We start from the raw sequence: 15359 nt of genomic DNA, 5'->3' as shown, positions 1-15359 counted from the left end.
GTTAGCCATCTTAACCTGTTTTGCAAAATTTCTTTCCTATAGCTACAGTCTCCGCAAGCACTATTAAATATTTTCCACCTTCCACCTTTTTATTTTAACATACCCTGAGTTTTGTCTGGTGATTACTACCAGGTCGGACATCATGTCCTATGCAAACATACACTCAACACTGGATGGACATTTGAACTGCTTTTGCATGTAAACCTTGTTACTTTTTTTTTTCCCCTTAAAATCCAAATTTTAATGTCAAAGAATATTGAGGTATCCTACTGCATCTCTCAGCTCACTCACGAGAGGATTTTTTTTAAACCAGCATCATTTTTTTTTAACTAATTAATTAAATATTAGCTGATAAGAAACTAACAGAGACTCCATGAAAAAGCTTTTGAGTCCACTCTTTCATGGTAAAAATAAGATTTTTTTTTTTTTTTTAAAAAAGCAGTATCTGTAGTTTTTTCCCTGCTCCAACTAGATGAGAAAATGACTGAGGCAATAGTCCTTTCCTTGCATGCTCACTAATGTGAAGGACAGTGTGGATCACTGTTACTTTTTGAAATGTTTTAAATACCCATTGTGTATCCTGTTTTTCTGGCACTAGACAACTTTAGAGTTGCCAAGACTTGCCATTTATTTTATCTTAATAAAGAATCAATAAGCCAAATCTTGACTCCCAGCAGCTGATAATTTAGGATTACATTTTTAATTTCCAGCTGCTGTCTTTTGTCTATCTGGTTGTTACTTTTCATTATTATTTGCTCTTTTCTTTCCGTGACAGCAAATCCTTCAGATATGATTACCAATTCAGCAATTTGCCTGTTTGCTGAATAAGATCTTTTGCTATTGATTACCACAACAACTAAATCGTACACAGAAATGTCACTGGTCAAAAAGCCAAGTACTCCTCTACTGTACAAGATGCTCAGCAGACCTGCGGAAAGCCTGGCTAAAATAGACCAAAGTGGTTCTTAAGGCTTAAGCAGGTTATATGAAATACGTTAATCACATAGGTAGGAGAGGCTTTGCAAATAACCGACTTTGCAGTTGAGAAGGCATTTAGCAGAAGCGGGGAGGCTGGGAAAATACAAACCTGCACATCGTAAGTCCCATTTAATAAGACAGGCCTCTGGGAATTGATGTCCTGCAGCACTCCTGAAAGCACAGTGCGGTTGACTTTCTGGAAGTCTTTGGAGTGGCTGAATTGCACCATGTTGTGGAGAGCCAAAATTTTAGTGTCAAGCTCAGCATCCTGCCTGGTGCGGTTGTGCAGTCCTAGGTGGTACTTGCGGAAGTGTTTGATGAGATCTGTGGGGTCGTTCCCATAGTAACCGTATCCACAGATGTTGCATTTGAAGTCCTGAAGCTCTGGAGACAGAGGCGCCGTATCTGGGTTATCATTTACCAACAAATCTGCTTTAGATTTGTTCAGCCTTAAACCCCCATCTGAAGGCACTTGTGGGTTTTTTGAGGCCATGGGGACCGGGCTTGAGCCTTGGCCATCAGTTTGACCACTTTGCACTTGCACTGTTTCATCTGAAGCTTTTGGCGACATCTGATGCTCCTCATTTGTCTCCGCTGCATCTCCTGACGGGGTACAGACCACATCTTGGGTGTCATCTGCATCTGATTTTTGAGGAGACTTCAAGGGCTCACAGATTCCCCCAACAGCTGGAGATGAGAAAGCCAGCATATTTCTGTCTGTCACCTCATCATGAGGGAAGGATGGAACATTTCCTCCCTTATTGTGGCTTTCATAATTGAAGCCAGCCTTTTCACTCAGCACTGAGCTTTTCAAGTCCTTTTTAATGCTGGAAGATGGCTCTTGGACATGCGTGCAAAGTTCCTCCTTGTTATTTAACTCTGCCGCATCACCCTGGTCAGTGTTTTCTTGCATCTGCTCTGCGGAAAATTCTTTTTTCCTTCCAGACTCTTCACTTTCAGTACCTGTAGACTCAAGGGTCTGTACCTCACCTTCACTAGCAACGTTTCTTAGAGGGGGGTTCTTTTTCCGGACCATATCTACCACAGAAAAAAAAAAAAAAAGGAAAAAAGAAAGAAAGAAAGAAAAAAAAGCAAAAAACCCTATAGAATTATTCAAGATTAATAACAGATTATAAGCCTGGCACTTTTTAAAGCATTCTGAACTATATGAATACATCAACTTTTCAGAAAATTTTTGTCAAGCAGGTTTTTAGTCTATGCAGAAAACTGGAACTTTATGTTAAAAAAAATGGTCACACTGAGACTGAACTTAAATAAAAGACAACTTTAAAGTACAAAAACACTGCCATCAGAGTGAGTGAATTACAGGTTTCATTATCTTTTCAGAAGATAATGGTCTGGCAGAAATAATTTTAAATGAACGCTTCCTTTGAAATAACTTTAAATAACTAAGGGAAAAATAAACTTTTGCAGTCTAATGTTCATACACCGTACAACTACATAATGTAGCTTTGCAAAAATACACCTAAAAGACATAATCAGGAGCACTTAAACAAGTTATTAGGAAGGAAACAGATTTAGGCAAGTAAGTAACTTTGAGGTTTCAGAGAAAGTATTTTTCCCAAGCAGGTATCAGTTTCTCTATAGCAAAAGCTCCCCCTCCTACTGCCCATAAACTTCAAACAGGATTATATGGATATTCTAGAGTCTGGCCCCACAGTCCATTATTCATGTAATTAGTTCTATTTGCCAAACAGAGAGAAACTAACTTTATTAGGAAACCCGTTGTCAATAAAATTTTACAGGCCTGGATCCAGACATTTGACATTGCTGTGTGGCTGAGTCGGGATCTACCCCGAAAACACCTGGAATCCACATGGATCTAAACAGCCAAACCCTCCTCTGCTCAGCCCTCCTTGCAAACGTAGCCGCTATTGCTAAATCTGCAAGTACACTTTCAGGATCCATTTAAGAAAGCTCAGACAGGACAGCAATAAGGATCAGAGAGAAAGAAGGAGTCTGCCACCAGTGAGTTAGCTGAACATGGGAGATTATGGAAGAACAAATAATCAGACTATGCAGGTAGTAAGCCAAATTCCTTGTCTGCTACATATCTTCACCTTCCCCAGCCTACTTAGAGAAAATATATATATGAAACTTCCCTGCCCTCTCCACTGTGTGGTTCTGGATTTGATACTCATCACCTGCTGGTTTGATCCATTTGTGTTCACATGCTAGCTATGGGCAGAAGACAGATGTGCTACAACTTCTTCTATGCTCTTATCTTTGCCAATGCTGTATACAATGACGAATGCTTGTCTTGCCAAATTGCGTGTGGTCCGGTGGCAGTAGCCTGCAGTACCACACATGAGATGTGAGCTGCAGACTCAAGCCTGAGCCCCCATTCCCAGGCCAGCCATGGCCAGGCACCTACAGAGGCACTGGAGATATATATTGCTCTGCGAAGGGAGGACCGCCTGGCGATTCTGGGAGCAGCACTGATGCGCTCCAAATGGTGCTGCATCCAGACCTTTAAAAGCCACGGATGACCTTCTCAAAACAGTACTTTGAGAAGTACGGCTGGGGACGGAGGTTAAAAATAAAAGAAGAGGCATCTGTACATCCTCTTATTTACATCTGCTCCACATGAAAGGGCACTGTGTGCTATGTTGATAAAAACAGACAAGTTCTTAGGGGAAGTGTTCAACTTGTGTCTTGGGCTGGGTCTGTTGTCTTTGTGGTTGAGCTGATCCACAGGCAGCATGGGCTACAGCGAGACGGCTTTCACACAGAATGCCAGCTCATGTTACTGAAATTTTGACACTCCGTGTGGTCTTAATAGGTTTCTTAAATGCCTACTGTGATTCCTTACTGTAGAAGACACATGCTTGGGAACCAAGTGTCTTCTCTTTAATGTCAGCCACACCTACTGGGATATGTATGTACTGAATTTTACTTTTTTTTCCCCTGATAACTTCTGAACCATGAAGTAAGAGAAAAGAAAGATTTCCTGTTGTGGTAAGAGAACTATTACAATACAGACTCAGCCTACTAAAACAACATGAGCACGTACATAATTCAAGGTATAAAGACAGTCCTTAGCCTTTTAGCATTACTGCTTCTCTGTGGGACTTCATGAATGCTCTTGGTTAACACACACTAAAAATATTGGTGAGCATCTCTGGTCGGTGTTCAGCTAAGTCTTTATTTTTCTCCTGATTACACGTCCCAAACCACTTTTAAAATAACTTCTGTTTAAAAGCAATTCATGGCAGTTAGAGGACAGAGAAAGGAGTTCTGACTACGCAGTGAAGAAAAAATGAGAAATCAAGAAAGTAAACATCGTAACTGTTACCTCAGTCAAAATTAAACAAGACTAAATGCAATGTTTTAAAATGTTTTTGTTACAGATATTTTTGGCAGATAAGGAAAGTTTAGAGATTTTGCTATCTTCGTGGCAACTGACAGAAGAGAGTCAGAGCAAAGGACAGAAAAAAATCCCTATAAAGCGAAGAAAAGAAAAATCTGGACTGTATACAGGCTAACTAGACAGTACTCCAGATCTCGATACTTTGGTTCAAATTTTCCTGACATATCTGTGAGTCTGTGTGTTAATGGAGGGGAGGGGGGAACACATCTGCCTAATGGAGATTTTTCATGCAGTATTCTACACTTGGAGAATGAAAGGAAAGATAACATTGATCTAAATATAAAAACTTTCTTAAGTTGAATTTAAAAGTGTTTTCCCCTCTTTTTTCTTTTAGCTTTTGAAAAATCATCTGTCATTTATTTGCTTGATATCCACTCAAGGGGACAGTAAGAAAAGATGTGTTTTTTTTTTTGTTGCTGAAATTCCACCACTATCATTTTTCAGAGACATATTATGTAAATAAAACTACATTTGCAATACTCCTAAATCGAAGAAACCATCCCCTAGCAAGTCATAAGTTAGATATAGAAAGAATATAGCCACTCCGAAATTATTATCTCTAAGACAAATAACAGATTGCACAATGTTTTATTGTGTGCCAAGAACGTTTTCAGTTAACAATTTCACTTGAAAAAATGGATCACATACTTGTAAAATCATACCCAGCATTGACTTCATAAGGCATGTGGCTTTAGAGTGCTTTTTACAATTATTAATTCTATTAGTCAACTAGCAGGCGGGCTAATGCAATTGTCTTAGAAGATGCACGGAAGACACAGAAGACATTTTGAGAGCTGATCTGTATATCTGCAAAACAAAACAAAAAAAGGTTTTCCTTCCTAAATTATGCATTCAAAATATGGTTTTTACTTAAAAACATTATTATGCCTATTGTACATTCACATGCATCTATTAGTGGGCACTATACAAAAAGTGGCTGCTGTTCTCCACTTCCATCAAGCGTAAGAAATTCCGTAGCTGCCTTCTCCTCAGACAGACACACACACTCTTGTACACACACATATACAAACACACACACACAGAAAGAGAGACAAAAATGATCTCAGAGGTGATGTTCACCAAAAAACAAGTTTAAAACAAGTTTAAAGTAAGTGTTGAAAACGAGCTGGATAAATGCTGTAAAAAATAAAAGTGCCTTAAAAATGAACATATATTAACAGGTATTGTGCATCGTAATGGGACTGGCCTAATGGGATGGATAAAGGAATACTAGTAACTGGTTCATAACCAGGCTCTGCCATCAGCAATTGAAAGTTATCATCTGCTGGCTGCCTCATGTCCCACTTGAAACGAATTTAGTGGTGTTACTTGAAGTGGGCAACTATCCGCATCTCAAAAATGCCATCACAATAACAAGCACATTTGTTGGCTGTTAGTGAAGAGGCCAAGTGATGAACAGCCATTGGGACTGAACTACCTTTTTGTCACTGGAAATGGTGATCTTCCCAAAATAAAAGAATTACTAAACCTGAATGTGAACAAAGAGACTTCTCAAGCTGAGGGAACTTTGGATAAGGCCCAGGCTGCAGAACTCATCTTTGGGCTCTGTAATGCAGGGTTTAGTATCTTCTTTTCATTACGCTGAAATTACCTTTAAACCATGTGGCGGTTTTTTTACCTCATATGATCACCCTCAGCTATTTTAAAGTGGAAATAATACTAATAGCTATATATAGTTTCCCTCAAAACTAGCCAAGCCTACTCTACACAATTCATGCATCTGCGAGATGCAGACTTTTCTGTTCAACAATCACTCACATCAGTTTATCCGTGGAAACTTCTGCTAAAATCAGTTCATAATTCAGGATAATGAATTACCATAGTGACTACTGTACCTCTTTTAAAAAATAAAAAGAAAAATCAAATTCTGATAATCAATAGTTTCTTATGCATGGTGAAGATAATGGCTAATTACCTGCTGATCATCAGCTCCCGCAATGGGTCATTGTTGTTGCTCATTACTTTTATTGAATGTGATGACTTGTCATCAAAGCCTGTTGCAACAGTATGGTTGTTGCCTTGTGCTTGCACTGCAGGTTTAGGTCAGGTCTTAGTCATACGCTCTTTTTAACAGAATAATACATTTAGAAAGATGTCTGAATTTTATGAGATGCTACTGACTAATCTTTGTGCAAGTAGATGCACAAGCAGAATAGCAAACTGAGTCAAGGGTCTACGAAGACTGTGATGTTATCAGTCAATATGCTGCAGCAACAAAAAGTTAAATGAAAATACGCCTTTATATTCAACAGGCTCAAGTAGGACCTCTTTGTTAAGGGATAGTAAAATTAATACTTTTACACTCATATATATTACACACCCACACACAGACATATAATGCACATATGGTGCTTAAACATCAATCATTTTGCTAGAATAATGCAGCAAAAAATCATTAACTCTCAGTGTCTCAGCTTAATATATGTCTAATACTTACCTATCTCACAGGAGTGTTGTGAGGCTTAATTAATTAGTGACTGTAAAGCACTTTGTGATCCTCTAATGAAAGGTGCTACATAGCACAAAGTATTATTAAAATCATTAGGACCACAAAAAAGCCCTGTGGAATTCCAGCCTACACTGTCTGTTGGGGTTGGGAGTGATCTTATTATTAAAAGGAGACCGTCAGACTAATTTTCATAATTTTTTCAAGATCTTTTTTCCCCCTTTGCTGTTGTGATAGCATGTTAGTAGCTAGAAATTTAATCTTATCATCTTAATAACATACACTCATGTAGTTTGTTACTGCAGGGTTAGAGAAGAGAATAGGGCTTTTGGCACTCATCTGGCTTTCCCTTTTAAGACAAAAAAAAAAAATTGAGAGACATATTTTGACACCTTCCCACACGCCACCCCACCAGGACAGCCGATCATGTGAGATCGCAGGATACTCACTATAGCCGCATGGGAAAATACTGCTGTGGTTTTAATTTCTCTCTCCTTTTTTTTTTTTCTTCTTCTTTCACAGCAGAAAAAACAAGGCACAAAACAAAACCTAGCTCATTACACATAAATAGGCTACAAAGACTGTCTGCTGTGCTTTATATAAAAAACCCTTAAGTGTTCAAAGTGTTGGCTTCTATCAAGCACATAAAGTCCTAACCAATCTGGAGCCTTCTCCCCACTCTCCATATAACAATCGAGCAGCTGTAAGGCACACGAGCTCTGAAGCCAGAAAGCTCCTGTCTTGAGAGAGTGAATTTCTGGGAAACCATCTCCACGGTGGGCTCCGTCCCTGGGGAGCCACCCCACAACCAGCCCTCCGCCACAGCCTGTCCCGCCGGGCTGGCCCAGACCCGCGCCGAGCACAACCAGAAAGTCAACAAGCTAACAAGGACAGCCCACAGTTCGAAGACCTGTATGTTTTCTAATTTAAGCATTTTCAAAAAATATAATAAATAATAATAATAATAATAATAATAATAATAATCTGTAAATACACTGGAAATCTCAGGTGAAATTGCTGCCTTCACTGAAAATTAGATTGCATTAGATGCAAACTACCCCCTGACTCAAACACAGCGGTACAGGACTGGTTAAAGCTCCCATCTCTCCACCTTCCCTCGTGGATACATGAACAGTGAAATGACAGAAAAGAGACATGTATAGCTTCACATCCCCACCACCTCCAGGTGGGACACAAAGCTAGAGGCAGTCACACACGACGCTTCTCTCCCAGCTTTGCTTGTGGTTCTCAGAGCAAGCCTGCCTGAAAACAACTGACACACGGTCCTGACCTTTGTCTGCTGAGAAGGGAAGAACAACCCCTTTTGTGTAAGGAACTCAATAATCAGTCCCTAAAGCATGGGAGGGCAGAATAAACTTAACGACAAGCAACTCCCTCTTCAACAAGACCACCTCCTCCCCCTTGGCACCAATGTCTTCAAATACACCATACAAGACAGGGGACGTCATGGCTCTAAGCAAGTGACGAACTAATTCCAAAGGACTTTTTAAGCTATACGTGTTTTTCTACAAGCCCTGAAACTGCATGGCCACTCTTTCCTGCCTGAGTTTGCTTAGAGTAGAACATGCCTCTTCATATCAGTAAAACTTGGCAGGATCAGACATTGTATTTGGTCAAAACGTATCTGCTTGATATTCTATACTCTGCATGCTCCGCTGAAATTATGATAGCTTCATCAATCTAGAAAATGCAAGGAGAAAATCATGCCTTATACGTCATACTAGTAGAGCAGTATTATAGCAAAACACTTGTTTTTCACCTCCTCTCTTCCTCTTCTGCATTTTCAGACTCTTCAGTTTGGTCCCTGATCACCAATTTGCCAAGAGCTTTTTGCAATTTTTTTCCACAGAGTTTACAACAAAGAGACAAGTGAAAAAAAGCTATGGTCTGTTCAAGCTTGCTCCTTCCCACTTACATTTACTTTCCCACCACTGATCGTTCTCCAATCCCTAAAGGTGCACTTTTGGACATCTTAAATCCTGTTCAGCTACAAAGTGTCATCACCTTCAAACAACTCTCATCAAATAAATCTCTTATTAAATCACATCAAATTAATTCAAAATTATCTTTTCTATTGCCATATGCTTCAGAGCACAGCACATATTAGCCATCTAGCCACTGAAATAAATCTAACCTTTTCTATGGGTATAGACCAGACACTTGGTCATTTCAGAGAGTTTAGGAGTGGCATTTCAAAATAGATTGTTTGAACCTAGTTCCAGGCACTTCTTTCATTTTAAGCTCACTACCGGGGTAATCATGAAGACACTTTCAGGAGAAACTGAGGTCAAAAGATGATTTGTCTGAAGAGACGACGTGGGGTGGAATATTACAGTATCTTGCAAACAAAATGAAGAATTCTACAATTGTTTCTTTTATTTAAGAGTGCTTGAGCATGGCAGTTTGCTGCTCTGCATTTCTTACAAGCCTGCTAGCAGAGCTTGCTCCTACTGACCTCCGCTGCCATCCATCCAGGATGGGGGAGACCAAGAAGGTAAAGATTCGCTTTGCCCTGGCTTCCAATCAAGCATCTAAAAATATTCTGTAAACATGACAACCTGTTCAAGCCTCAAAGAACCTTGCAAAATAATTAAAAATAATAATTAAAAAAAAGAATTTTAAAAAATTAATATCACTGCCATTTTACAGATAAATAAAATCAAGGTGTTCAAGGTGATGTACAGGCAGGGCTCTTAGCTAGTGACTGAACCTGGTTTCTCTTGATGTCCAGGCCCATATCCCTCTCCTGTATGCATTTCAGTAGAGAGCGTGTCACCCTGGCACTTGGCAAAGGGCCAAGATCCTATAATTTAATAAGGTACAGAAAGAGCACCTCATGCAAAAGTCTAAATGCTCCAATTTATCATGACAGTTATGGGATAAGCTGACATTTTATTTGTATGTAAATTAGTCTCCAAAACAGCATAAAAAGGCCACACTTTCAGAGAATATTGTACCTTTGCTTCTCTGTTCTGCATTTATCTAAACTCAGCTTTGTGTATTAAAAGTAGTTTAATTTTTATGTATTGATGCTTCTTTGCATGCTCCTCAATCTGTTGTTATTGCACCGCAGAGAGAATCCAGCCTGATTTGCTTACTGAAATGAAATAACTGACTTCTGCCAGGACTGACACCTCCTATGAGAGCCCTGCCATCCTCACTGAATCTTCTGGTTATTCTATTAATTTGCTGTCATTACACTTTATAGGATTGTAGAACATTCCCTATTAGATGAGACCAGAGGTCCATTTAGTCTGGTGTTCTGCCTTGGAGAGCGGCCAATACCAGATCCTTCAAAGAAGGTTCAACTGCCTATGGACAGATACAGAATCAACTACCTCTGTGAAAAATAAATCGCTCCTAATCCTCAACACCTAGACAGTGGCTTACTTTCTGAAGAGTAAGAGGGTTTATAGCCCTTAATTATCTCTCACATTCTACAATTTGTTGTTAAATAAGTCTGTATATCTCCACTTCCTAGAAAAGTGTCCAATATCTACCTGAACATTACTACAATCCTGGTATCAGTGATATCTTGTAGCTCTCACTTTACAATCTAATTACAAACTAAAAAAGAGCAAATATTTTAAGCATTTTGAATTTCCTTCTTGTCAATGGAGTAGAGTTTCCCCTCAATTTTGTACTAGCAAGAATCGAAGATCCTCTAGGCTGTGGGCGCATCTATCACATCCCCCTATTCATCCTGTCTTTAGGGTAAACAACCACTGTCTTTCCAAACTCTCTTCTAGTAGGTGTGGCAATCCCATATGTTTCAATTTCTTTTCAGCCTGAGTAAACCCAATGTTCTTTGTAATCCAAATGTCCTTTGAAGACAATGGGAGTTTAGGGTTTGCAAATGACTCAGAACTGAATCTGAGTTGAGTGTATTGGCAGAGGCAAGCACAGTGCTACCTTGAGATGAAGAGTGAGGAATGAAGGTGACCTCCTGGCTCCCAGGCAAGAGCAATCAAGTATGGATACAAGAAGTGACTCATTTGTTCTCTTTCATTAAGAGTACAATGGGCTGATCCTATTTCCCTTGAAGCTAATGGCAAAAGCTCCACTGACTTTGAGAGAAGCAAGACTGAGATGTGCGGTTCCCTTCTGCCAGGTGAGGCCTGTGATATGAGAGAAAGGCGTCAAAGTTCCCTTGCCCAAAACTTCAGTTAAATGGAACCAAAAATTATTCAGGAGAAGGGGAGCAGATGGAAGGCAGAAAGACGATGGTTTTGGCTAGCATTCCAGAAAAGTTCAAGTAATTTCGTTTCCAAGTAGAGGCAAAAAAAATCCCATTTGAAACGGGGTTGACATTTCAGCTGGATCAAAACTAAAAAGGGGGAAGGAGGCAGTAGTCTACAGCTTGGACCTGAAACAGCAATATTAAATCATCACCGGAGAGGGCATTATTGTAGTAATTTTCCAGCCAGACTAGAACCAAGATGAACATGAGTTTGCAAATTTTTTTTTTTTTTTTTTTTTTTTTTTTTTAAGAAAAAAGTTGGCAAGGGTTTCCAGACACAAGTTACATAGGTAAGAGAGGGCAACCAAGGGCAACAGGAGTTGAGCCCACGTACATCAAAGCAGACTTTGGCTTTGGGTACCTATCCAAACTGAGCCTTCAAAGGTTCCGATGTTGCCCTATTGTTTAGCTTGAATCTTGTCTAAGCTTGCTCAGGAGAACCCACATTCAGAAGTATGGGAGAAGGGAAAAAGAACACACATTTTCCAAACTGTGATTTCAAAACAAAACAAAAAAATGTAAATCTACATGCTGCAGGGTAATACTGGTAAGCGTGGCTAGCTATTGTTGCTCCATGCTTTTCATTTCCATATATTAGCATTCATTGCTGACATTATTAAATCCAAAGTTATTTGGATGCTTTGATCAGCAAATTGAATCTTGAGCCTATATATGATGTACCTATATTCACATAAAGTTTACAAAACTATGATATTTCCCTATTCTAACTCTTCCCCCCACATGCTGTGAGTTTCCGTATATCCCACAGCCATACATTCCAAACACAGACTATTTTATTTAGTAATATATTCAAGAATTTAGATAAAAAGAAAAGCAATGGAAAATGTTTGGCAATCTCTATATAAACAGTTTCTATACATTTGGGTTGAATCATCCAGTAAACTCTCATCTTGATATGCCTGTAACAGCTAAAACTTTCATCACCAATATGCCCTCTTGACTTGGAGGTCAGGATACAGGGGGATCCGTATTACAAAATCTCTTATACCCTTTATGGCTATCACAAAAATTAACATCACATTAAATATAAGCAAGTCAGAATTTTGGCACTGATTTTCCACTCAGCACAAATAACCCCACTCTCCATTGTGAATGGGGGAGAAACAACAGCAGTGGCAACCACAACAAAAGAGTGGATTGTGTGTTCCCTACACAAAACAGAAAGCTGTGCCTATTCAAGAAATCTTGGCCATTTGTCAGAAATTAGAGAACTGACGTTGGAGCCCAATATTAGCTCCAGCCAAAGCAGTGGTGAATTACCTTGCCTTTGGAATCATCCCTATTAACTAGGAAAGACTCCCTGTTGCAGCACATATCTTATGGTCCTCATGCAGACTCAGAAACACTGAGCCACTTTCTTAAAACAAAGTAAAATGAAGAAAAGCGGAAAAAAAAACAAAAAACAAAAAAACAAAGCGAATGCAAATGGATTCACTGTGAGTGGTTTGTCTATTATTTGCCCTTTTTATCTCTTATTTATGTTTCTTTTTAAGCTGAGGAATGAAGTGAAATGCTGACGAGAAAGCTACTCTTATAATGCCTTCACCGTAATGATTTGTTATGAAACTGCTTTAAAACAGAGAAGCATTTTTCAGATAGCCGTAAGAATCGAATGCATGTATTCACTGAGGAATATGATTTCTGTTTTACCCATTTCAATTCTGGTCGGAAATGGGGAAGGCGAGCGCAGAGTAAGGAGACTCCTCGAGACTCTGCTGATGTGGCTTTGCAGCAGCTTCACGTAGCGAGCACTGGCATTCCTTTAAAACTGGCAAGGGGTGTCAGCATCAGCCTGTTGACTGCTGGATGAATATATATAGTGCAAATAATGCTGTTCTTGAATCAGTTTTTGCCCAACTCCCACATAAACTTTCCATGGGAAAATCTCATAATGCCTGCATAAGTGATTTTATGAATCTAGCTTTCAGCTTTTGATAGAAGATTTCTTACTGTACTGGCTTTGATTCTTTATTGCAAGAAGGGGTAGCGCCAAAAGCCCTCACATTAGCCTCGACCATACAGACATAGGAAATTTAATTTAAACCTTGGCAATCTGCCAGGATCATAAAACACATACAAAAAAAGATTTTAAAATTGATTTTTTTCTGAGAGCTAAATATGTAATTTCCACAAACACAAGGACAACACAGGTTACAGAATCTGCACACTGCAATGTATAGACAGGCACTAAAACTACCAATAGGAGTCAAATAGAAATCTGCAGTCTGCAGAGAACAAACAGAAGTGGACAGTTGTTTTTCCCACTGAAGATACATTTTTGTAATGAGTTGGACACTAACTGTATCTCTTTTCCATCAATAATACATCTAAATGTTTCTTTAAAAAAAAAAATCTAGAAGAACTTCTCTAAAAAAAAAGTTACATAGAGGTACAACCACAGATTACGCTAATAGTTCCATTCTCAAAAATCCCCTATACACAAGTGAGCCTTACCGCATTGCTCCTGTCCTCCTCCTCAGAGCTGCCTTCTTGGCACCTCAATTCCCAATCCGGTACCTCACCAGTTTTAAGAAATATCCGGCAATGATGTAGGGCTGATTTGTTGCACTGGGATATATCCCACAAAAATGGAAAGCTTTTGCCGTGTTTTCACTTATAAAGAAAGCAACTTATTAAAGCAACTTCTGGGTTCACTGGCATCTTGGAGTCTAAAAAAACTCCCAAAATTATTTGCAGAGGCTACAACAGCACCTTCTTTGAAGTAATGTTGCAACTTGTGCAAAGGAATTTGGGATGTACCTGAGATCTGAAGGTGCGGGCTACAAATTAACACAGCCAATTAGGTTGAGAAGCTGAGAGTCCAACACAGATGGGGCAAGATAACCACAACTGAATAAAAGGACTGCCAAATGTAAGCCAGTTGGCTGAGTATGGATCGTGTCATCCTGCTCAGCTAGCTGCTGCCCAATCAATAATCTGTTGCTGTTTGCTCTCCCCATGCCAATCAATCCGAGCTAGGGCTGCTTCTAATTTTCCAATCTAGGAATAGCTTCAGAACATCCACAATTGTTATTTCAAACAACCCAAGAGATAAATGTTTCATCCACACATCAGCGTGCAGATTCTTCCCAAAATGGGACTAGTCAAGGGTAAATAATTACTCCTGTAACAGTTTGATCTGATAAACCATGAGACATAAGGCTGCAAAAGCGATCTTTGTACCATTAGCAGTCAGGAGAGAATCCAGCTTCTAAAATTACTTGATTAACTGATACAAGGACCCAAAATCTGTGGTAATTCTGTAGAGAATGTTTCACAATAGATATAGCCATTTTTTAGGGATTAGTATTAGCTATAAATTTCTTATCCCCTGAAATCTGTTACAACTGGATTTATGCTGCAAAGATGCCTTGCTTTACAAGAAGACAGAGATGAAATCAGAGCCTATTAAATTTAAGCATCTCTTAAACAATTCTTCTGTTAAGCAGTATGTATTGAAAGAATACATGAGAGGAATTAGAAATGATCTTCAAAACTTGTCCGTGGCTTCTCGTGAGTAATGAGAACAGCCCAAGATCACACAGATAAAAATCTTAATGTCATAAGACATTCGTATAACCATTTGTATGTAGATAACAAGACGAGCGTATAGACCCATAAAAGACATAAAACCAGAGACTGCAATAAACATAAGTCATACATTCGTGAAGTAGCTGATACTTTGGTCTTCTCCAGCATGAGACTCTACTGTTCAAACCAAACATAGACTCAAATCTTCCTTTTTTAAAAAAATAACCCTTTATATCATTGAATCCCACAGCATCTTGATATGCCTTGGCCCATTAATAGAAAAAGAATTACTCTTTATGACTCCCAGATCTAAAGCATTGATTTGATTTCTCATCTTATTACACACCAAGTTGTTGCAGCTCTGGATCTCCTTTGAATCTGAAACAAAAACGCCCAACATCTACGCTCGTAACACTCTCTCTTCATCTGCACACAGCAGAACCTACATATTGTTCCCATTTTGCCTGCTCACAAGATGGCATGCTTGTCTCACTTCAACCCCGCAAATAAGTCTGTATTACGCTCACAGCATCAGGCATAATTAAAGGTTGGGCATGGAGGTGGTAGCGCTGTAAGTGAGCAGAGCAACGCGCTCCCACACCACCGATGGCACCGGCGGTGCTGTAGGTACGCCTGTGCTGTGGCGCCTACACCACCGCATACGCACAGACAGGCTGGTTCTTGCTTCCCAAGCTCAAATGCGGGAAGCA

General features: G+C 39.4%; 1 protein-coding gene across 4 annotated transcripts in view; it reads right to left on the bottom strand.

The window, feature by feature from the left end:
• TRPS1 (transcriptional repressor GATA binding 1) overlaps window positions 1-15359 on the bottom strand; it is a 218102-nt gene that overhangs the window by 173143 nt on the left and 29600 nt on the right. For all 4 annotated transcript variants that reach the window (XM_076329209.1, XM_076329212.1, XM_076329210.1 and 1 more), the window contains exons 2-3: window positions 5018-5176; window positions 1088-2016 (exon numbers count right to left, since the gene is read on the bottom strand). In XM_076329209.1, the coding sequence (XP_076185324.1) occupies window positions 1088-2016; window positions 5018-5054 (966 nt within the window). In that variant the 5' untranslated portion in view covers window positions 5055-5176. The remainder of the gene's footprint in view (window positions 1-1087; window positions 2017-5017; window positions 5177-15359) is intronic.

This window comes from Aptenodytes patagonicus, chromosome 2 (genome assembly GCF_965638725.1).
Source record: "Aptenodytes patagonicus chromosome 2, bAptPat1.pri.cur, whole genome shotgun sequence".
NCBI lineage: Eukaryota > Metazoa > Chordata > Aves > Sphenisciformes > Spheniscidae > Aptenodytes > Aptenodytes patagonicus.
This window is presented reverse-complemented; position numbering and strand designations above follow the sequence as displayed.